General features: G+C 33.9%; 1 protein-coding gene and 1 long non-coding RNA gene across 2 annotated transcripts; one reads left to right on the top strand and one right to left on the bottom strand.

Moving 5' to 3' along the window:
- Positions 1-1442: 1442 nt before the first annotated feature.
- On the bottom strand, positions 1443-5639 carry LOC143224084 (uncharacterized). The gene is made up of 2 exons (XM_076452545.1): positions 4917-5639; positions 1443-1768 (listed from the first exon to the last, which is right to left on the bottom strand). Exon 1 carries the CDS (start codon positions 5623-5625, stop codon positions 5020-5022), a length of 606 nt encoding a protein of 201 aa, XP_076308660.1. The 5' UTR covers positions 5626-5639; the 3' UTR covers positions 1443-1768; positions 4917-5019.
- Positions 5640-14661: 9022 nt separating this feature from the next.
- On the top strand, positions 14662-22086 carry LOC143224083 (uncharacterized). The gene is made up of 3 exons (XR_013013198.1): positions 14662-14863; positions 17578-17643; positions 21052-22086. It is a non-coding gene; the product is annotated as an uncharacterized LOC143224083 (long non-coding RNA).
- The last annotated feature ends 3999 nt before the right edge of the window (positions 22087-26085 follow it).

Below are 26085 nucleotides of genomic sequence, written 5' to 3'. Positions count from 1 at the left end.
TGAGTAGTGTTTCTGAACATTTTCTCATGCTGCTTAACACACATTTTTGATTAAACATCAAGACCCTCATTCAGCTGTTTAGTTCCCTTGAACATAAGTAGATTATTCTGAAGTTAGACAGAAAAGTACCTATTGCAAATAATATATTCTGATCACTGTATCTGAAAATTAATGCAACAATAAATTTTTGGTATCCAGCATATAAATACAAGCAATATCATTAATTCATATCTGAGCATTTCAACAGAAAATTGTACTTTTTATTACTATATTTGTTTGCTCATAATTCTTTCTGCTTATAGTACAGAGATGCCAACTATTTCAAATGACTTAGCATAATCATTGTAGACAGAGCCCTTTCACAGTTTTAGTCCTTTTAGATTTGCCAGAAACAAGACAATCTAGTGAACAAGGCCTCTTTTTTTCCATCTTGTGAACGATCGCATTGGTGTTTCTATGCCACTTAGAAAACAAGAAATACCCATCTACACAAGTGCTGATTGGCTGACAAGCACTGATGACGTAACTATGGATTTCCCCACATACCCAGCATGGAGAAGCACCTCACTCAAACTATTGGTAGACATTGGAGATACAAGTATTTTTTATTATTTCAAGCACAAACATGATTGTCGCAAGTAGCCATTTGGACTATGTCTTTTATTTATTATCAAAATTTATTGGTATCTCACTAGAAATTTTCTTTTCACCCCTTTAAAGCCCTGGGGGAACAATTTATCACTTTATTGTATATGCCTGTACAATATATAATAACTTGGGAGTTGCAACAAGTCGTAATATTTGTCTGTGTGAGTGTATAGTCATAATGTATACACCAAAATCGTAATGGTTGGTATCTCTGATAGTATATATGTCATCAACATCATAACATTTCCTGAAGAACTAATATACAAGATATGTCTTTGTAAATAAAATGTATGTTCTTACATGTTCAATTCAATACCAATACTGTATGATATCAACAAAATGTATAAGACTGTAAAATTACATCTGTATTTATTCAGGTTATTTTTAAAAACAATTATAAAGCAATTACAAGTAATCACAATTATTGGAGAAATGAAAGTAACCAAATGTTTTGGTTTACTGTTTCTCTCTATATTTATAGTCATTTAATATGATATAAAATATATCTTTCAACATTTCAAATATTATTAGCTTTAACATTACTTTGCAACTGAGATCTATTTTTGCATTTATGTTCTCTTTATGTAATTAAATATATCTGTATTTTGCAACTGAAGTCTCATTTAATATGTACATAAGTTGTTCAACAAAATACTTTGTACATCTGCTTAACAGATATGATAAAAATGTAAAAAACTATGAGCTTTCAATAATTATTTTCCATTTTTCCATTTAGAAGATTATTATAAAAAAGTTAATAATATTAACTACAACCAAATTAAACACCAGATATTCCAAGGTTAAAAGTACATCTGAATGAATAAAACTCAACATACTAGTATTATTCGAAGCTTCTTAAAACTACAAAAAATTATCCAAACACAATTTATTAACATACAGGTACTCCTCCATTTGTCTTTGACATTGGACCAAACACTCTTTCGAATCAGAAAGATCTCCTTCAGTTAATGATAAAGTCATTTCAAGCTCAAAACACATTACACTTTTTGTGAGAGCTGCTTGATCAGTTCTGAGTTTTTAAGTTTTTCTTCTTCCAAGGAGGAGTGCAAGCCATTACTTAGAGGTTTCCCCTTCTCTGCCTGTAACTCCAAGAGCTCTTCTATCAGAGTAAGAAAAAACTATTGCTTAAAGAGTTATTTCATTAACTGGAAATCCATACTTTTCATACCTTTTGACCATTAGTGCTTTATAAGCTGTTCTGTATATTGTAACTTATCAAAGCATATTTTTAAAATTATACTGTTTAAAATAATTTTCATAAAAGCATAAACTGCTACAATTATTTACTACAGTATCCATTTATGCAAATTAAGAAAAGCTAGGTTCAAGATAGGTAATTTTTGTGTGTATGTGAACATTTTAATAAATTAAAAATGGAAACATATGTAACTACTATGTAAATAGTTCAGAATCTCAATCATGAGGTGAGTACATACAAAAAACAAAGACAACTCCTGAATGCAAGTGGTCATTTAAAACAACTGCCAGTAGAATAAATAAAAAAATTAATAAACTTACCTTGGCACAAATAGGATACATTCATTTGAAACTGCTGCATTTTTTTTAAAAATAACATTACAATTGATCTTTAGAAGACAGACAAACAAGTTATTGATATATCTTGAAAATGACATAATAGAATAAAAACAACTCTAGTTTAGTTTTGAAAATAATAATAATAATGCTACAGATAAATGACAACAACATTGTTTCTTTTAAACTGAAAAGTACAGAATCTGCTAAAAGTAAAAATAGAGTATCAGCTATAATATACCTAGGTTTTGATTTGCATTAATAAGCAATTTCTATAATGCATAAACACTTCCTGTACTATTTTACAACCTGTGAGATGTACAGTAAGACCCTGTATAGTTGTAGTAGTTTAAGTTGTTAAACAAGGACCATGTATAGTTGTAGTAGCCTGAGTTGTCAAACAAGTTCTTTATCAACAAGCCTATTTTACAGTCTGTGAGATGTGCAGTAAGACTTTGTATAGTTGTAGTAGTTTGAGCTGTTAAACAAGTTCTTTATCAATAAGCCTATTTTACAGTCTGTGAGATGTACAGTAAGACCTTGTATAGTTGTAGTTGTAGGATTTGGCCATCCACTAAAAACAAACAGTGAAAAGTTCACTGTGTCAGAAAAAGGCAATGATCTGAGGAGTTTAGCATAATATCAATCAAACCAGAAATTTAAGTTCAAAGGTGAACCTACTAAATTAAGTAAAACAAGTAGACAAAAATTGCAAAAAAACACAGGTTACAAGAATAATTCTTTGATTACCAACATAAGCTACCATACCACAATAGAGTTTTCTGTAAGAACAATCATACAATGATGTTGAAGAAAGAGAAGAAACTCAAAATAAATACATTGAATAGCTCAACTTTCTGACACATTCATGTGAGAGGTTGCTACTTAAAAGATTTCATGAACCAGAACAATGTTGATTCTGGTTGCAACAAGAAACAACTGTGTAAGAGCCTGGGTGGAACAAGACAAGGCAAGAAAACATCCAAAGAACAAAGAGAGGGCTGCATCTATTGAAATTGAAGGAGCACAAGATCAACAATGAAATGTTCAAAGTTCTGCCCTCAACAGAAATTTATCTAGAGAGATGAAAGCAATAAAAAAGTAAAAGATCCTGTGTGAGAGTAAGTTAGCGCAGGAAGTTATCCAGATGCAGCAATATCACCACAATAATACCCCAAGGAGATGCTCACAAAGGGAAAAATAACTCTATGAATAAAAACCACGAGTCTGTAGGATCCATTGTTGGAGACACATTAGTGTTTACCCCAAACGAATGAGGGATTCTAAGAAACCCAGGGTTACTGTAAACAAAAAAAGGCCTCTTGTATAGTAAGAGGATGAGAAGTGTAAAATCAGGTAGCCAGATATACCAATGCTCAAAAAAGATAAGCTGAACTCAGTTGAGACAAGAGGAGAAAAGACTCAAAGTACCAACCACACTGAGTATCTGTGTGAAAGAAATGAAGGTAGAAGAGGTAAAACATCCAAAAATTCACTAACAGAAGGAAAAATTCTGAACAAGGAATACCAATCCCAGGACTATGAATATGGTAAGCAAAGGCCCACACAATACTAAAATATATAAAAGATGCTGTTACGAGATCAGAGGAAAGAGTAAAGATCAAGACAATGTGAGAAGAAAGGAGAAAGAACAGAAAACAAATGGAGGACATGCCAAGAAGGACGCTTAGGAAGGCATACAGGAAAGAGGAAAATAATTTGACTCCACGAGTCCCAAGAGCAAGGAACTTGAAGTATGGAGTAATAGAGCATAAAAAAAATGGAAGAGGCCAAAAAAAGAAGAGAATGAATGTCTATAAATGCACTAAGAATTGTCTCACATACAGATGTAAAAGGTTCAATCCCCAGGCTGGCCAGATGGATAACAATAACAGGGAATAGAGAAAAACTACAGATGAAAGCATAAAAATCAAAACAACAAATTTGAGGGGGATGAGGCATTTGGGTATGAGAATGGATTCTATTAGCTAAAGCAAGCAGCATAAAACTAAGAACGAGCAAGAATAAAAGATAAACCCAAGGTTAATGGATCAGAAAGTGAGAACACAAACAAACAACAAGAAATGCTGGCATAAAGAAATGGAAAGAAACAGACTTGAGAATGAAATCCAAATGGAAAGTAATACTCAAAGCAAATGAGGTGAAGGTTGTACTGTAATAGATCATTTCTGACTGAGAAGAAAGAAATAAAGGTTGTTAACTGTTAAAGTTGTTGCAGTCACTGGTCAATGTTTTGTGGTTACCACATGCTTAATGAGCCTCCTATTCTTACTTATCTGACTGTGTTTCTTTAATAGTAATACTGATCCTATTAGATTCAATCTAATATATGTACAATTCAAACCAAGACTGTTTAAAATAACTGCAAATATCAGGTTTTTAAATTTACTGGTATTTTCACTCACTTTAAACTATCGCAGATTATGGTACAAGCTAAAGCAGCTAAACATTCTATATTTTAATTAACAAGGGTGAAACAGCTACACAAATGATATAATTGTTAATAATAACATTTTATCTAGATTATGGATAGCCTCAAAATATTAAAAGTTGCAGAAAATAAACATTTAAAGGAATTGGTTAACCTTCATCACGTATACATAACAAGAGTAAAGTTAGTATTCCAAAGACAGGTTTTTTGTTTTCAACAAGACTTCTATTTACAAGATGTTTAACACACATAAATAACTTACTGCTTCTAAGAAGCTCTTGTAAGTTGTCCATTTTTTGTTTGGATGTCTTTTCTAAATTTTTCAACTCTTCTTGGTGATTTTGTTGAATTTCTTCTAATTGCTGCTAAAAACATTTCTTAAGATGGTTAATTTCATCCTGATGCACTTCTTCTAACCTGAATTTTTCTACAATCCATTTAGTCAATAAGTGTTCTTCCGAATTATAAAGACTATTTTGGTATTTTATCTGTAACTGTTCTTTAACTGATTTACTAATGGTATTTATTCTATTTTCTATTTCTGTACATTTATCTTTGACTGACTCCTTCAAACATTTATATTTTTCTAAAAGTTGTTCATGAAACTTTTCTATTTCTTGTTTCAACTGCTCATCACATTTTTGTATGACCTTTTGCTTTTCACCACTTATGATGCTCTTACATTCCTCTTGAAATTTTAATAATTCGAAACTATTTATATCATTCAATGACTGCTTTTCATATTCAGCATGCTCTGACTTTTCTTCACAAGAGAACTTAAGATTATTTATTATATTTTCAAGAACGTTTTCACTGATCATTTTCAGTTTATTTGTTTCTTCAATATGTGCTTTTTCCATTATTTGCTTCTTGTGTTTAAACTCTCTGTTAAAGTTTTCTTTCATTGCTTCAATTTCTTCAGCATGAAGTTTCTGAAGTTTAGATTTTTCTACTTCCCAGTGTCTCCTCATATCTTCTGCCAATCTCTGAAACTGTTCGTGGTGAGCCATCTGTAGAGCAGATACATCATTCTGGAACTTACTGTTTAATTGATTCACTTCATCTTGGTGACAGATATCCAGTGTATGAGAGACAAACTTGAGCTTCTTTTCAAAGTCTTGCTGCAAACACTTGATATTTTGTTTATTTTTCATTTGAAAAAGATTTCTTACAGAACTAAAGCCATTTTACGAGTTTTGTTAAAGAAATATGTTTTGGTAATTGTCATTTAACTGTTTACTCAAACTTTCTAGATTTTCTATTTGTTCCTTTTTTAAAGCCTGAAGTTCATCGTAATGTAATTTTTTAAAGTTTGTTTCTCATCAGCACGCAACTCTTCCAATACTTCAATTTTCTGCTGATATGAATTTTCTATCTTCACCCTTTTCTGTTTCAAATTGGTATTTTAAATCTTTTTCCATTTCACAAATTTTAGTCTTGTATCTCTGTTCTATATCACTTTTTTCTTCCTCAAACTTTTGTTTGAGGTCAAATTCAGTTCTTTCATTTTCTGCATAAATTCTTTGTTGATATTTTGGCACTCTTCATCCATTTTGTTTTTCCAAATGTTTTCTGCATTTTTAACTGCTGTTCATTAATGATTTCATTTTGAGCAGTTTGTTTCACTAATACAGCATTTATGAAGTCAGATGTTACTGTTTTACTTTCTTCTACATGTTGCCTGAAGGATGATGCGATTTCCTAGATAGTATCAATGATACATAATAATAAACAATATCACATGAGAACACAGTAGTAAAGAATACAATTTTGAATATATACTTCTGCACATAGCTTGATTCATGGTATTGCTGAATTAAAAAATTACCTGATAAAAATTATTTTTTGTATTTCCTTCATGCAGAGTTTATTTGTTCACATTGGCATGCTAAAAATTTTAGCAAAACATGACAGCTCATTCAAATAAGTTATAAAAAATATAGAATGTAAATTTGATTTTATTTACCAAATTTTAATGGGGATACCACTTAAATTTCTTAAACACACTCTTCTAAGTGCCTTTGAATAATTTCATTGGGACATTATCCACATAAAAATAAAAGGAGTTAATAAGATTACACAGAAAATACTGATACATTTTACAACCTGGAATTTGTTCTAATCCCTCTATTATCACAAATTAGATAAAACAATGAAACTAAAACTGTTTCAGTATGATCCAATCCAGAAGTTTAATCAATTTAGTTTTAAACTCATTATAAGATGGGATATTTGTATTAGCATCTCTACTTCTGGAGTTTTTCTATTTACTGAATGTTTTCTACTGGTTTAAATGTGAAAATTTTCACTTTAGTTTGACTTAACTGATGGCTAAGACAGCAGTTCTGTATTTGGTTTTAAATGTTTTCTGTAATTCTCTTTTTTTTTTCTCACCAGAATGAATATAAATATAGTATTTCAGTTTAAAAACAACTTCTTATTCACAATCAGTATGGTTGTCCAAGGTTACAGTCGAGCTTAAAACGAGATTTTGGTCTACTTAATGACAGAAACATTTACAAACTTTTACTATTTGAAAGTCATATTCAGTCAGAATTTCCTTACAAATGGAGAGCATTGTTTAACAATTAGAAATTGCTGACCACAGTTTTTGTTCTATAGCCTATAAGGTGTAAGACTTTTTTACAACAGATCAAGCAATTAACATATGTGACTCATAACTTACACAATTTTTTACTAAATCTACAGATACATTTGTAGGAGTACACTCTTTATCAAAGTTTCCTCAAATAAGATGTTTACTATACAGGGTGTCCAAAAAATAAATTAATATATTTTTTTTACAAATATAGTGCTACTGAGAATTTGTACCTACACATGCTACAAGAGGTCTTTATTCCACAACTCCAAAAAACATCTGGCTTGTTACAAAGAGATACCTTCCAACAGGATGGACCACCACCTCACTCTGCTTGAATTATTAAAGTTTTAAAATCAAACTTTTTCATAGTGTTGGATTGGTATGTATGTTTTCTTACAGCAAAGCCACATCGGGCTATCTGCTGGGCCCACCAAGGGGAATCAAACCCCTAATTTTGCGTTGTAAATCCGAAGACATGCCTCTGTACTAGCGTGGGGCTTGTTGGATTGGTAGGAGAGAACCTATCAAATAGCCCTCTTGAACACCCAACTTAACCCCTTTAAATTTTCATCTCTGAAGTTTTTTGAAAACAAAAGTCTACCATAACAAATCAAAAGACCTTGAAGAACTGAAACATCAGATATTTGAAGTTATCTTATCCATCCCTACTGTTGTGTTGGAAAATGTTTTCTCAGAATTTGAATGCAGAAGTAGATTAATTATAGAGAATGATGGAAGACTTGTAGAAGTCCATTAATAATTAAAATTAAAATTTACAAGCCTACTTCTTATCTTTATACTCAATTGTTGTTGTTATCTCAAATAACAATAAAGTCACTCAACCCTTTTTTTGGTATATTCATTTTCAGATACCCTGTATATGTATTTCTTAAGAGTATTTTTTTGTTTATGTCAAAACTGTATCAAACTGCTTATTAATATCTAAAGAATGACTAAAATTGCTCTAACTTTTATCTCTAAACAATATTCTGTATGTAATGGCAGTTTATTTTAGTCTCCATAAAAAATACGTTCTTTTTATGTTAGCTATGTGCACCTGCCTAACTACTATTTGTAGCTTTAGTTTGAAAGAAACGTCAGCCAGTTATTTTGTCTGGATTTGTTTTCTATTATTTCAGCAAGAAAGGAACTTTGTCTATGAACCAGTTCCTGGAATACAATGTCAATTTAGTTTTAACAGTTATCACAATAATTATATAGAGGATGTAGAACCTGTGCTCCACCGAGGACTTAAGATGGAACACCACTTCACTTTTAGAATTACGAGATAGTAGACCTCCATTCATGAATAATATAGAAAACCAACATTGATCAAAGAGAAGGGTTATGCCCCCCACCAGAAAGCTTCATGTAAATTATCAACCAAAATTACCATTCATGCAAATACTGAAGAAGTAGAAACAATGCTTCAGCTGGCCAATATGGTACAACCAAGAGAACATGACAAAGAGTAGAATGAATCATTGTCAGAACCCAGGGCAATAGCGAACTTTAGGGAAAGACATACAGCTGTAATCCTTTTCAGTCCTGAATGAATGTATCTACTACCAATGTTTTCAATGAGTAACAAATGCATCGGTTGTTGGAGACCTGAAATGAGAGCAAATCTACTCAAAATACCTCATGATGTATACTCTTCAAAACAAGAAATGCAAAAGGGATATTTTTGTTATTTTAAGAGAAATATATGTAATAACGTTACAAGCTCAGAGTATGTGATGTTACACTTTAAGGCACTGATTGTCAGACCAAAATGACAATAAAAGTTGTGCACTTTGAAAACGGAGGAAAACATCGAATTTTTCGCCAAAATGCATGAGTGTCCAATAAATTTGTTTGAGAGATCTTCATGTTTTGCAAGTGCAACATGTGCAAAATCCCTATAAAAGTGACGGGTTCTCGGTTCCCATAGCTCAGTGTTAAGCCACCGACACGCAATACAGTTACGCCAAGACTGACTGAAGCACAACGCAACAACGCCATTGGTCGCTTGGAAGCAGGCGAATCTCGATCAGATGTTGCCAGAGCTGTGAATGTCCACCCAAGCACGATCACAAGGCTATGGAATCGTCACCAACAACATGGATCAACTCGTGACCGTCCATGATCTGGCAGACCTCGTGTTACCACGCCTGCACAAAATCGCAACATTAGGTTACGTCACCTTCGGGATAGGACCACCACTGCGACGTCTACTGCCTCAACCATACCAGGGCTGTGTAGGATTTCCGATCAGACCGTATGCAACCGTCTACGAGATGCAGAAATCCGACCTTGACGTCCAGTCAGAGGCGTCATCCTCACCTAGCAACATCATCAAGCACGACTGCAGTGGACTCGGGCACATCGGATATGGCCCCATCGACGATGGAGGCATGTTTGGTTCAGCGATGAATCACGTTTTATGCTTCGTAGGCAGGATGGAAGGACCCGTGTTTACCGTCGCCGAGGTGAACGTTTTGCAGCAAACTGTGTGCAGGATGTTGACAGATTTGGTGGGGGCAGCGTCATGATGTGAGCTGCCATCGCCTACAATGCCAGAACAGACCTTTTGCACATTCAAGGGAATCTTACGGCTCAACGATACGTCGACGAGATTCTTAGGCCCCATGTGCAACCCATCATGGTGAACGTCAACGACGTTTTCCAACATGACAACGCCCGTCCTCAAACAGCCCGATTCACCACTGTCTTCTTGAGACTCCACAACATCAACATTCTTCCCTGACTCTCCAGATCACCAGATTTAAACCACATTGAACATCTTTGGGACGAGTTTGACCGACGTCTGCGACGGCAACAGCCTCAACCGCAGACTCTACCTCAGTTTGCAGCAGCTTTGCAGGCTAAGTGGACAGCCATTCCACAGGATGTGATTCGTCATCTCATCGCTTCCATGGGCAGGAGATGCCAAGCAGTTATTGATTCTCACGGGGGGCATACTCGTTATTGACGTTGAGTGACGTTAAACTTCACCTAGTGAGCGTGGACTTCGCCTTTGCAGACTTTGGATGTTCAGCAGTGAATGTGCAAAGTTTCACACATGCCATACAGAACTACCCGGAATAAACTTGTTAACAATTTGTCTCATATTTTGCTTTTTGCGTTTCTTTTTTTTGAAGAGTATATTATCTGTTTTGTTAGAAGAAGTTGGTTGGGTTGAGATAATTGATCTGCAACTAAACTTGCCACTCCAGAACATGACAAGCTAAAAAACTAGTAGAGATGATCCTAGGTATGAAAACAATAGTTTCAAGAATGTGTGCCTCCTAGACAAGAAATCTGAGATACCACATCATAGAATTGTCAGAATGTACCATTACAATTTTTCCCTTCAAGAAAGATAAAGACTTTGAAACAGTGCCCAGTGTACTGCAAGGAGTTCAATAATGTTTATATGGAGGGTAGACACATCTTCTGTCCAAATACCCTGGAAGTTCTGACCTTGAAGATAAGCTGCCCTATTACTGAAGAGATGCATCTATGAACTGATGGATCTCAGGATGAGGTGGTCCTTCAATGGATGCTTCAATGTTGTTGTGATCCAACCACCATTTGTAATCAATGATGTTGGTCTTGGGTCATGACATGGGATGATCCAAAGGATCAGAATGCATGACCCACTGGCAGTGCAGTAACTACTGAAGGGATCTCATATGTGTCTATCTCAAAGGAATGATAGACTTAAGGGATACCCACATTCCCAAAAGTGAGAGAACCATCTCTGTTGTAAGAGAAGGAAACATAAGTAAAAGCCTGATGGCTCTTTCCATGGCTTGAAGGCTCACAGGAGTTGGTTGTGTATGACTTAAGTAACCATTGAAAAACACATCTAAATGCACGAGATATTGTGTCAGTGACCAAACAGATTTCTCTAGTCTAATAAAGAAGCCTGCTTCTGTGGCTTCTGAAAGGAAAATTTGAGAGTGTTGTTAAGCTAATTGAAGGGATGAAGTCAAAAGGAGCCTGATGTGAATATTATGAAGTGTGCACAGCCCCCAAGTAATGCAGGTGATGAGAAAATGCTCAAACAACACTGCAGAAGACATAAGGTGCTGATGCAAGACCATAAGGTAGAGCCCTAAACTGCAGCATCTGACCTTTGTGCATGAACCTGAGAAACCTCTGAGAAAATTCTATTGGTAACATCGAACTTGGTCATCCAGAACCCTGGCACAGAATTACCAGAGGTTGAGAAAAGATTTCATTGCAAAATGTGGATAATTTAAAAATTGGTTGAATGGAGACAGATCAATGATTGAATGCCAATCTCCTACCTTCATGAGTACAATAAATAAATGGGAATAAAATCCCAGAAAAACAGGATCAAATCTCTCTACTGACCTTTGGATTAACAACTCTCTTATGGCTTGGGAACAAAACTTCACTTGTTGTGGATCTATTGGACATAAATAGGTAATAGATTGAGCCTACAAAATTAAGAGTACCCATGGATCCCTGGTGAAAGAACTCCAGATGTCCAGAAAGTAATTTAATCATGCTCACACTACTTTCTCACCCACAGGGTAGTCACTAAAGCCACTGTAATTGATCCACCCAAATTAAAGATCCTTGAGAGTATGAACAGATGCTAATATGGGAACAAACAGTTCTGGGAACCAAAGAAGGAGGTCAGAAAACCCTACAGGCCGATACTCCCAAATTTGCACCAGAAAGGCAGAAAGCCAATAACAATAAATAAGAATGTGAACAGGCTGTATAAATTTGGACTTCTAATATCTCTGGAATTCCAGCAAATAACATGGGATGAATAAAAGGAGTTTCCTGCAGTTCCCTGAAGACAGAAGATGGTAAACGAATAGTTTCTAACATGTTTTTACCAAATTAATTTCAATAAGAAACTAATCAGGAAACCAATGAAAGAACTGAAGAAGACAACCTGACTAATGTAGATGTCAGCAAAATCCACAACTTGCCCTCAAATTGCTGAGGGGAATGTTGATATGCTTCAAACAAAAGTTGGAATGAGGATAAATACCTTAGGACAGTATGATAATAAGATAAACAGGAAGAAAATGTGATCTGTTTAAAGTGATATCAGGATTCAATCTAAACCCTTACAGGTCCAAAAGGGGTCATCCATTGAGAATTTAAACAGATATTCTCATGGAGGTGATAAGCCAAAGTATCCAATAGATGTGGGGGTCAAGGTACAGCTATTCCATTGCATAACAGAGCAGAAAATCTCCCAGTATAAACAGCAATATGAGGAGAAGGTGGAAAAAAAGACATCACTTGCTGTCCTTTCTGCTAATAAGGAAGGAGTAGAGTCAAATACAATAGGAGAAACTCCCAAAACCTCACAAACCCAAGTAACCGACTGAAGGAAAGATGCTGGAGACAACTGATCAAAATGATCCCCTGTTAAGGATGACTTAGTAAAAGAATAAATCAGAAGAAGCAACTCTAACTTCTTGTCATTTGTTGCCTGGTTACTTGCAAAAGCCACCTCAGAAATATTCAGAGAAACACCCTCAGTCCACATATGTCTTCATCTCACAAAGGACTATATCACATACAGCTTCAACTGAGTGTTGATAAACACTAAATAACAAAGGGTGAAGGGAAGAGATCTGGTTAATCTCTGTAGTAGAAACATTAAATTGAAAATTCATACCCACTGGTGATATTTTTAAAATTAATTTATGAACATAAGTAAAAAATAATAATCATAGTGTCAACAATGTTCAAAATCACAATATAAGTAATGAATAATCACAACACTCCTGTTGATAGAAACTTGTGATGAATGCTTTGTCAAGAAAAAATGATTACATTATCTGAATGAGGTACTTATATACAGTATCTGGAAAATTTGCATTGAGCATTCAAATTTGAGTGGGATATAAAAGACTGCAGAAAGTATTTTCACTGCTTAGATGGGAAAAGAGTGGAAACCCTGGAGATTGAGAAATAGCTACAGATACGACAGAAAGTGTTCGTACCCCTGCATTGTGAGTAGTTTTTTCCTCATAACTTAAACAGTATCATGATTAGGATAATGAAAGTAGAGTATATTATATATATTATACTAACACACATCTACATACATTTTTATGTAAATTGAATGACTAATAAACTGTTTATAAACAAATAAACAAACATAGGAGGGGCAGAAAGTGTTTGTGCATCTACTTTAATGGTCAGTTGTGTAGCATTTCAGGTGAATAACTTGACGCAATCTCTCCTCATAGCCCTCCATGATTGTTTGACAGTATTCAACTGGTATTTTCTTTCATTCTTCTTTACAGAAGGCCTCCAACTTTAAAACGTTTTTCGGATGACGCTGATGAACCCTGGTCTTCAACTCATGCCAAACGTTTTCAATTGGGTTAAGATCGTGTAACTGTAATGGCCACTCCAGAATGCTTATATGGTTTCTCTACAACAAGGATTGCACATATTTCGATGTGTGCTCATGGTCATTGTCGTGCTGGAAGATCCAACGACGCCCAAGCCGCAAGTTCCGAGCATCATTCTTGATACAAGTGCCTAATATATCAACGTACTCTTCTTTTTTCATGATTCCGTTGACGCGGTGAAAGCTGCCTACACCAGAAGAGCTGAAGGAACCCCATAGCATGATCGAGTCAACTCTGTGTTTAACTGTAGGGACGGTGTTCTTTGGAAGATTTCGTTCCCCCTTCTTAAGGAAATTATAGCTAACATCATTGTGGCCGAAAAGCTCGATTTTAGTCTCGTCTGACCAAAGAATACTCTTCCAATAGGTAAAGGGTTTATCTACATGCTTTCTTGCATATCTCAATCGTGCTTCTAAATGAACAGGCTTTAAATATTGAGTTCTACTAGGACCGCATGCTTTAAACCCAGAAGAGCGTAACAAGTTTGTAACTGCAGAGGTGTTTACTTCAACCCTAGTTTCCCTTACAAGTTTTTGTATGTCATTATGTGTTAAACGAGGGTTCCTACTAACTTCTCTGAGAACCTTCCTCTTGGTTCTCTCTGGAATTTTTGTGGGGCATCCGGAACGAGGGAGGTTAGCAGTTGATCCTATAAACTTAAACTTGGCAATTATGCTTTGAACAGTAGATTTTGGCGCATCAAGTTATGTAGCAATACCAGAAAGAAAAACACAAGACTTGTATTTTACAATAATTTTTTTTTTTTTTTTTTATATCACTGGACAGTTTCCTGTTCGCCATGATGACCAAGCAAATAATGACGGAGACGGCGCTAACTTGCCGGAAGTACATTTTTGCTGGCTAAATTCCAATAATTATGAACCCAGTGTCTAGTTCTAGGATGGTACAATACAGTTTATTCGCCAAACTAAAGAAAATATTTATGGGAATATAAATTTTTTCAAACTTTCTGAACTGTATGAACACTTTCTGCTCCTCTTATTTTTGGTTATTTGTTTATAAACAGTTTATTTGTTATTTTATTTAAATAAAAATTTATGTAGATGTGTGTTAGTATAATATTTATAATATATCATACTTCTATTCGCCTACTCATGATACTTTTTAAGTTATGAGCAAAAAAACCACTCAGGACGCAGGGGTCCAAACACTTTCTGTCAAAACTGTATATTGTCAGTGAAAGTAAGTATATTTTGCTATATATTGGTATACTAGCATCATGTCTACTTAAATAAGTCCTGAACTGAAATTTAAAAGCAATTAACCTGGTCTCTTTTTTTTCACTTTAGGAATGGCACATAACTATAATATATCCATCTTACACTATAATCAACTAAATATCTAAAATAGATACAGTGTTTAAATATGTTTCTTGATGTCAACTGATATATGAACTTTCTCAAATAATATGTTTTATGCATTGAAGTCATATTCCTCAGATTTACCGTTAACTGGGTAGCCAACTTCTCTAGTTGTGGAAACTGCCTGCTTTGAGTAACATATTCTTCTCTCAACTTTAATACTTCCTGTCTTAGAGCTTCTTGGATGAGCAACTGATCACAGCCTGAAGTCTCCTTTTCTTGCTTTAACCGAGTCAATTGATTCATGTGGGCTTCATGGGCCATACGTAATTGTTCATTTAGCTTGTACACCTCTTTCTGTATATGTTCATTTTTAACTGAATATTTATTACTTTCTTCTTCTAATGACTTAATTTCATCTTGTAGTTCAAGCTGTGTTTGAAAGACCATATTTAACATCACTACAATTAATCTGTGCTTAAATATTTTATCAACATCAATAACAATACTAAAAAATATAGTAATATTATAAAATATAGTAATATTATAAAATATAGTAATATTACAAAGCTGCTGAATGAATCAAACACACACACACATCTTTGAAGATTGAAAAATTTAATTTTAAAACTGTTTAAAAGTTACAGGATATTAAATTTACAATTTTTTTTGAACAGTGAAATTACAACTTTTCTCATTTTGAGTATGCTGCAAAAACCATAACAAATTAACAAAATTTAAAATTTAACTTTCAAAATATAACCTAACTATCCCAAACTTAAATACATAATTGTTCATGAGTATACGATTTCAACTGCTGCAAATGTATCTCGATCATATGACCAGTAACAAAATCAAGAAAGTGTAAACATAGACACTTATTGTTAACCATTTTTTTCACTCATGAAAATGGCTTAACTTTGTAGTATTCTCAGGTGAAATACATCACAAAAAGTAAGAACCAAAGCCAGAATTGGAAACATTGGAAGAGTTGATATAAATTAAAATTGATACAAAAGAAAAAGGTTGGATACAGACAAATCTCATTAGTACAAAAAAGGGAATGCTTCCTATGTGCCTAGTTATGCACAGGGCCAATATACCAGATAATATTAAAAAGTAATTAATAATTCATCTTCTATACTCACCACTTAGAGAAGCAGATATACCTGCACTAGCTAGCACTGACCATTTGTAACAAATACCGAAAGGAATTAGAACCATAAACATTTGGATACAACCTTTAAAAAATCCTAAAATAAAACTACTAGAATATACCTATATGTTACTAAGAATTGAAACTCTAATTACATTTCTTCTGTACAAGAACGTATTAATAAAACTTTTGTATGTTGTTTTCATGCTGTAAATCTATATAAATTACTTTCTCCATTCTATGATAATGGGATGACTTCTTATTCCTTATTGTTTCTTACAGTCCAATCGTTGGAGTTCTCCTGTTACATATTATAATTTATCTTGGACAAGTCTCTAATTTATTATGTTATTATGTTACATATTATGATTTCAAAAATATGCTGGAAATTTTAATTTAGAACTTAAATAAATATTAATATGTATCAAATTTATGATACTTGCCAACAAGACATACACACAATTTTCTTTGTTAACACAAATATACATTTATATATAAAAAAAAACAATAGAATTTAAAATAATGATTACAAATAGTGAATACAAATAATTATTTGTATACAAACTCACAAACAATATTCAGTCTTCTATGTGGTCTGGAACTGAATATTTTATTGACAGCCTTACACTGCTTGATATGTAAATATCAAATATATATAAATATATATACAGGTATAGGTAATACATACCCTTTGTTTTATGTTTTTAAACTTTTGATTATCAGACAAGTCACTGCAGTCTGATTGAGTAAATGCTGTACTTTTCTCATGTGAAAAAATAGAACCCATGATAGACACTTGAACTTCCTGAAAATAACAACAAACAAAACAGCCATAACTGTAGTTAGGTCATCTATAAAGAAACTTAATATATTACCTAAAATGAAAACAGAAAAAATGCAAATTTCAATGTAAAAAAGAGACTGTTGGAAATAATAGGCAGTTATGAAGTTGTATAAACTATCTTGAATTACACTTACAATTAAGAGTTAATTAATCAATCAGTATAAATAGTTATTTACAACTTTCAACTGATAAGATCTTATTTCAATACAGTACTTAATAATAAGATCTTTATGAGAGTGTAATTTAGGCTAATGCAGTGAGTTATGTGGAATCTTTAATAATATACTATGTTCAAGTAGAGCTGCATTAGTATCAGAAAAATTGGATACAGAAACTTAATAATAGAACATTCTATAAGATATTTATATTATGAAGTAGTACAGAATCTCTTAGTAACTGAGTTCATGAAAGAAAAAGACTGGGTTCAAAATAACTACAAACAAACAATCCTTATTAATTCACTAACACAAACATTGCGTGTGTATACTTGCCCATAGAACAATAAACAGTCTCTTCTACAAAAATAAGTATCATCATTTTATTGAGCTTAAACTATCTACCAAACTGTTTAAACTCAATATTTCTCACTTTACAGGCAACATCAGATTCATCAAGAGGCCCATTACACCATGAGCAGAATAGGTGTGAGCTCAATACAATGGTAAGGAGAAAGATAACTTAAACAACATCAAATTACCTACCTGTATATATATGAACACACACATACACAGAACAAATTATAAATTCAAAAACATACTATATCAAATACTGATTGAGGTGTTTAAGACTGTTAAGGGAAATTATAAACGTAACAGTTGTCTTTAACTAAGACAACTTTATTTTTCTAACAGAGTAGTTGACCTCTCAAAAGGATTGCCTTCAGATGTAGTATATGCAGTTAATGTAAGGAAGTTAAAGGGAAGACACATTACATATCTGAATAATAAGGGATGGCTTTGAGTGTTTTGTTATCATTTTAGGGTTTAGTACAGTGGATAGGACAGTCTCAATATACTAGCATGCTCCTTGTTGTTTTTAAATTACATGTATTTATTTGTACACACAATATTTTTCTCTCTCCCCTATTTCAGGCTTAATAAATAATAGGAAAATGTGTAAAAACTACGTTTTTAGAATGTGCTAGATAAGATTTGTTCAAATATATGAAATCATAATTTTTACATGGCTTTTGTAAATACCTGAACTTTTTATGATTTTATCATAAGTGATGTGCACCTGCTACTGTTTCTTAGATATTCTTATTCCTAGTAGCCTACAGTTGTTAAAATTAGGATTTAAGATCATATTTTAACAGATCTCATAAAGTGTGTTCTAAAAACGTATGTTTTAGATATTTTTCTGTTATCTAATAAAAGATATAACAAATTAAAAAGGACACTTTTTTTTGTCCACCTCCTGCACATGGGCAAAATTTATACTAACCTAAGCAGCAGAAATGAGGTCTAACTTTCATCACTCACACTTCATATCCAACATCACACCCTCTATAGTGGCAGTGGATCACTACTTGGCTGCTGTGGTGTCTCTTATTATTTATTCTTATTATTATGCATTACATTAGTGTAACAATGAACATCATATTAAGTTCACAAATCTTATTTGGTATGCTGGCTACTTCCCAGAATATTGTATCTTTGAGGCCCCATGATATATGTATAATTTCAGACAGTCCCACAAACAGAAGTTAACTAATGTGAGGCCCATTGAATGAGTTGGCAACTCATAAGAAGAGAAATGTAAAATTATTCTGCCTTTAACAGGTTCCTGCAAGATATGTTCCAACTAGTTACCAATAGGTGAAGAAGCACCATTCTGCATGAAAACAATAATTTCCATCACATTCTTTCGATGAAACTAACATTAGTTATGATCATTGCACAGTACCCTGCAGCATGAAATATACACATTTGCATTTCACTTGTTGACAGGTATTAGAAATGTTATGATCTAGTAATAAAGTCAGCTGTATAAACCACGCCACCCTGTCATCTTAGTATGATGAAGGTGTTTAGGAAATCTTATATATGGATTAGTTTCCAACCAGATAATACAGTTGGATGTGTTGACAATTTCAAAATGAGTGAAATGTGCTACATCAGTCAATACTACATTGGCAGGAAAATGTTCAACAACTCCCAGTCTTTTATATAATTAACAATGGTTAAATTCATTTTTTTTAAATCTTTAAACATAATGCTGCATGTCAGGAAACATTTCAAAGTTGACTGATGAGCTCAATGAACAGTTGAAGTTGCCAATTCCTGACACAGGGTAACAAAACATCCATTGCTGCATCCATATGCACTTGAGCTGACTTTTTCAGACCTCAGCAACAGCTTCAGCTAACTAGGTGTTGATGAGCTCTATATGGTTTATAACAAATCCAACCTATCTCCTTGTATTTCTTTTGTAATTATACAACAACAACACTGGAATAAAGCCCTCTGCAGATGTTATGCACTCTGCTATTCCCTCAGTACTGCTTTAATGTTGTAGCCTATAATGTAATTACACTTTACTAGCTCACCTATCTGCAAACTTGTCAATTTCATGTTGGTTAAATGAACTACACTGCAATCAAAAGAGCCATTTATACCAATCAGAAATGAATCAAAGTGACCTTCCTTTCACATGATACTCATTTCAACCCTGTACAATTTCAACTTCCTATACCATGCTGTTTGTGAGAAATGATGTGCTGAGCTGTGGCACTTTCTTTGTAATCACCTTGTACTCCAGTGAATGACTTTTACATGCACACTTAGTTTGGATCACTCATAAAAACTTATGGCATTTTATGTATCTAGCTGCTGCTGTCTGCTCCATTAAAACAAAAATAAAAGGAAATCTTATTTCGAACAAACATGTCACTAAACTATATCAAGATTAAAATGTATTTTAACTGATTTCCAGTAAAAGCTAGATGAAAGTATGAATTTATATTGTACAAAGCAGTGGTTCTCAACCTTTTTTGACTTGCGCTACACAAGGACAATATGAAAATTTTCGCGGCACACCTGGAAAGCCTTGAAGATTTTTTTTTGGTACACGTCATATGGCAAGAGTTAAAAGCCTTAGAACGAAAGTCACGGCCAAAGCAAGCGATAATAATGTAATTGTGCATCACGTTTAAATACACGTAAAACAGAAGAGTGAACTTAAAAAGCCTTAGAACGAAAATCACAGCCAAAGCAAGGGATAGTATTGTCAATGTGCAGATGACATTAAAAACATCGTTGACGTTCACCATGATGGGTTGCACATGGGGCCTAAGAATCTCGTAGACGGTTGTGTACGCTCTAATCGGAAATCCTACGCAGTCCTGGTATGGTTGAAGCAGTAGACGTCGCAGTGGTGGTCCTATCTCGAAGGTGACGTAACCGGATGTTGCAATCTTGTGCGGGCGTGGTCACACGAGGTCTGCCATATCGTGGACGGTCACGAGTTGATCCATGTTGTTGGTGACGATTCCATAGCCTTGTGATGGTGCTTGGGTGGACATTCACAGCTCTGGCAACATCTGATCGAGATTCGCCTGCTTTCAAGCGACCAATGGCGCTGTTGCGTTGTGCTTCAGTGAGTCTTGGCGTAACTGTATTGAGTGTCGGTGGCTTAACACTGAGCTATGACAACCGAGAAGCCGTCACTTTTATAGGGATTTTGCACATGTTGCACTTGCAAAACATGCAGATTTCTCAAACAAATTTATTGGACACTCATGCGTTTTGGCGAAAAATTCGATGTTTTCCTCCGTTTTCAAAGTGCACAACTTTTATTGTCATTTTGGTCTGACAATCAGTGCCTTAAAGTGTAACATCACATACTCTGAGCTTGTAACGTTATTACATATATTTCTCTTTTAAATAACAAAAATATCCCTCTTGCGTTTCTTGTTTTGAAGAGTATATTTATGAAGTCTTTAAGTCCTTTCAAACTTATCATTTTGTAACCTAGATTATTTGAGTGTGTGAATAATGTTGTTCTCCTTCGCCAAATTTATGGTTTTGACCAACTATTTAATGTTATAGATTTCTTTTATTTTATTTAGGTTACTAGATGATGAATAAAGAAGAACTCAAAAAGCCCATAAATATTGGAAACAATATTTTCTAGTACCTTAAACATTGTCATTTCTAAAATCTGGGCCCGGCATGGCCAGGTGGATAAGGCACTCGACTCTTAATCTGAGGAGTCACGGGCTCGAATCACGGTTATAAGTGACGGTCGATCCCACTATTTGTTGGTAAAAGAGTAGCCCAAGTGTTGGCAGTGATGACTAGCTATCTTCTCTCCAGTCCTACACTGCTAAATTAGGGACAACTAGCGCAGATAGCTCTCGAGTATCTTTGCGCGAAATTCAAAACAAACCAAAATCCAAAATCTGGTGTTGGGTGTCGATGACGTTTTTGCGGCTACAACTCTGAAGAAGAAAAAGAAATATTTTGAAAGCCACGTGAATGACATACATATCAACGTTCATATTATAACTGTGTGTCGATCCGAAAATGAAATCCCCTTTTCTCCATCTCATACAGAATTTTTACAAAACATGAAAACGCAATGCATAACAGAAAGATCACAACACGTAGTTTTGAAACAGTTTTTTTGTATTTTTGTTAACAAATGTAATTATTTATTGCGAAATTTGTGAATCTGAATTATGAAACATTGCCCCCCGCTAGTACAGCGATAAATCTACGAATTTACAACGCTAAAATCAGGGGGTTCGACTCCCCTCGGTGGGCTCAGCAATGTGGTTTTGCTATAAGAAAAACAAACAATGGAACATTGAAACTAAAACAACTTTTCTGAAATGGAAAGTAGCAGGTCTGTGTAATATATATACATCTTCGTATACAGTAGACATTAATAAGCATGACTAGATTTTGTAAACATTAAAGTCTGTCTGGTTAATGGAATTGTAAGACTTATTTGTTACTTAAACTACGTTCTGCTACACAAACACAAATAAAACAGTTTGAGCACGTTCAAGTTTTACGTAATTCTCTATATGTTCTTCGATTCTCTTCGGTGGACTCCGCAGATAGCCCGATGTAGCTTAGCTACAAGAAAACACACACACACACACACTCTATATTTTGAGCTTCATATATTTTTCCAATAGGTATAAAATAATCAACGCTTAACGTCTTTAACCTACACGTTAAACCAACAAGTGAAATGGTTAGAAAAGTTAAAAATAGATGTTTTGTGCTGCGTCAGCGATAAGTTTGCGAACTTGTAACGTAAAAATCTAGAGTTCAATTCCTTTCGGCAGACAAACAAGAGACAACTTATTGGGTAAGAAAAAATAATTCTAAGCATTTCTCAAGATATTTTATCTCTTTTGCTTGCAACTTTAAAATAATGTAACAGGTTTTTTTATGACAGTGACACAGGTATCTGTTGAAAAAAAATTAAACTAGTTTATGAGTGAAACTTCGAGACGATTTTAGCAAGCGTGATATATAAATAAGCCAGATCGTATACGCTTCCAGTTTAAAAAAAAACTAACAAACCCTTCTATTTTAAAGACGCGGTAAAAGTAAATACTTCAAACTGAGTTAATTCAGGTGTGACAAGTTTATGATTCAAGAAATTCATTAATACTTAAAGTCCTCTTACCAATTAGTAAGATGTAACATTAAATGAACTGCTGTGTGCACCTATATAGCTACCGTACAAAATATTATATCTTATACTGGTTGTTTGTCCTGATATTTACATACACTTAAAGCCAACTGCTGTTTGACCTTTTATACCCGTATATCTAGGGCAATGAAATTCATATAATTTTGTAATTAAAATAATTTTGTACTAATGTATACGCTGATCTTAATACCTTTTAGTACCAATCTGTGGTTAAACCTTATTAATTAACATAATTAGTTAGTTTCTTATTTTTAAAACCCAGTTATTCTTATAAAGGAATACCACTTGCTGGTTGTTTGGATCGTTTGTTTTGAATTAAGCACAAAGCTACACAAAGGACTATCTGTCCTCTGCCCACCACGGGTATCGAAACCTGGCTTCTGGCGGTGTAACACTCAGTTACACAACCCCTTTCAAACATGTGGTCAGCTTCCGGTCAGTTACCTCTTTCTTTGTGAACCTGACGATGACCGAAGAAGGTCGAAACGTTGTTCGCTCTTCTATGTAAAATATTTTCTCAACCCAAACAAGCCGTTTTTGCATATAAACTGTACAATTTAGTTCCAACTTTTTATGAGTAGCTTGACATAGACCGTCTCTAGACTTGAGCACTATTTTTTAAACTCTTTTGAAAAATTAATTATATCAAGTTGCATTTTAATAATAATTTCATTTAACTTTCCTTTATTTTCTAGTTACTGAAATTTATTATATTGGTGTTTAAGAAATAGATTGCGACATGAGTTAATAATAGGTAGCGCTGCAATGCAGGACCATCACAAAGAAAATTATTTACAATTTAATACGTTCCTTGATAATATAGTGGTGAGTATACCCGCCTGTTACGCGGTAAACAAGGATTCGATTCCCCTCCGGGGAGACAGTGTGTCTTTTACTTTTTCTATTAAATATACAATTTTCAATACTTTTTTTGTCAGTTACAAAATTTGACTTTTTACAATGTTTTTGAAAAGTAAAAACAACTTTTAAAAGTAAATAAATTTATTTGGCGATGGGCAACATTAAAAGTGTCTAAATGTTTTAGTATCTCTTCGCCAACGCCACAAGAAATGACTCGCACTTGGCAAAGCGAGCTTTGTAAGTGAATAATTTAACTCATTATGCGTTTAAGAGGTTTATATCGAAAATTAATATTGCACTCTATAATTGTGCATTATCACCTAGCAACCCGTCGCCTTATTTAACGATAAATTAAAGAGTTCATGAAATAAAACTTCATTTTCGTGCTAACTTATTAAATATCCTAAACTTTACGACTTAAACGCCAAATACAATCGAAGCATTGGAAAAATTAGTGTAATAAACAGTGTTAAATGCAAATGTTATATCTCACACTATGACTTAAAATCAGAGTCGTATAAAAAATAACATTACAGGTCTTTTTTAGGCTCTTACAAATTATTGCCCAAGAAGCTTTACGTTCAGTGTCAGGATTCATCTGTTAGGTTGGATTTTGAGAAACATAAATATCCTCTTTTTGCAACGTTATCTCACTCCAGTCTTTCAAAATCAATGGCGAACCAGCAGAAAGTTTCCTCCCCTTTTCGGCCAAGAAAAGAGACTTCTAATTGATTATTGATTGATTATTTGGAATTAAGTGCACAGCTACGCAATGGGCTATTTGAGCTCTGCCCATCACTGGTATCGAAACCAAGTTTCTAGCGGTGGGAGTCCACAGACATACCATTGTGCCACTGAAAAGGGGGGGGGCTTCTTATAGAAGGGAAATTGTGTAACGTGTTAGTTAAGAGATGAACTGCATAAATGGGCAGCAACAGACAGTACATGAGAGAAAATAAAAATGTGTAATAGAATATCCGTGAAACAACTTAGTAACTTTAAATATACTGCTGAGTCATCATGTTGAATAATTATGTTGAGATAAATTAGTCATTGTTTCGGTACATATTTTGAAAGTTACCACGTGATGAAAGTGGCTACCTTTGAGGACGAGCAAGTCGTTAATAGTTACACACTGAATTTTAAAAATACGAACGAAATAACTTGTATTAAACTGATAAAAGAAGTTTTATGATATGTGGAGTGGTATGATCACACAGTTCAGTAAAGTGCGTGCCAAATCATTGTGCAAGGTTTGTTCATAAGAATATTTTGAAAAGTATATTTATGATCTAGGTTAAATTTATGTAGATTAACTTCCATATTGTTATACACAAGCTGTGCAATTGTCATCGAAATTTACTAACAAATAAGGTTTTCTAAAATGCCATGAGTTATACATTGGAAAATAATTAAGGAAGTTCCTGGCAAATGACTGACTCCACAGCACAAAAATGACAGCCATTGGAGGTAAAAATAAATAAAACTGATACAATTAATCTATGTTAACCAAAGAAAACCCACAAACCTAATACATAATACAGAAGAATCAGAAGAGGATACCTCATTTATTCGTTGGTATAACAACCATTTTCTGACACGACTTTGATGATCCTATCATCGACAGAGTTGGTCAGTTTTTAAATATCTTTTGCTTCATCATCCCTTGCAGATGATAGTACAACATTCCAGAGATCATCCTTTGATGTAAAATTTCTTCCACCAGCATAAATCGTATACCAAGATCTTAAGTTGTCCTTAAAAAATGCAAAATAGGCTTCAGAAGTCACTTTTACATCATCAGGTGCTCTAAATGGACCCCCAAGCTCAGTACCAATGATACCAGCCTAAAATATCACACTTCCTTGATGACGTCTCAGCCTTCCTCTGATCCACCCATCTGGTCTATCAAGAGTTGCATGACACTCATCTGTAAAAAAACTTCTTCAAAATTGGTTTTTAGATACTATCAGCTCATACGAGTCGTTGGATTTTGTGCACAAAGCTTGTGTTGATCACAAGTTTTACCGTCCAGTCAGTTTATGAGCTCTGATATTGAATGAAAAGAGTAAGAAAATATTGGGTCTGACTACCACTATTATAGAGCACTCAGGCCACCAAAGTGTTGAGCATCTTACGTGGCAAAGGAACTCAAACCATAAATCCTTGATTCACGTTCTGAGCACGCTGACCATTATGCCACGGTTTCGTTATGAGGTTACATAGTATAAAAAATGTTAACGTCAAATAATAAAGAGTTAAACTACTTTTGTAATGATGAACATTTTTAATTTAGTGGTATACGATTGTAAAGAAAATGTGAAAAACAAATTCGGGTAGAAAATTAATTTCAATCCATTTTAATAAAATACAACTGCTATAATAATGAATCTAAATTTGGACAACTTTTGTGAAACTGTCTAAAGAGCGAACAATAACTTTTTTTATCTGGGGTGATTTGAGACTGTTGTTTTTTATTGAAAATTTCGCTAATAACCATTTTTGCACACTTACTTAGTGCTTTTTAGTGTATCACTGGTTCCTACATAATGTTTTTGTTAAATAAAGA

The sequence above is a fragment of the Tachypleus tridentatus genome, chromosome 8 (genome assembly GCF_004210375.1).
Source record: "Tachypleus tridentatus isolate NWPU-2018 chromosome 8, ASM421037v1, whole genome shotgun sequence".
In the NCBI taxonomy this organism is placed as follows: Eukaryota; Metazoa; Arthropoda; class Merostomata; order Xiphosura; family Limulidae; genus Tachypleus; species Tachypleus tridentatus.
The sequence above is the reverse complement of the archived record's forward strand: the minus strand, read 5'-3'. Positions and strand labels throughout refer to the sequence as shown.

What these genes read in the sequence shown, in the direction of transcription:
- LOC143224084 (XM_076452545.1), bottom strand. Translation starts at nt 5,625, where the DNA reads ATGAGGAGACACTGGGAAGTAGAAAAATCTAAACTTCAGAAACTTCAT.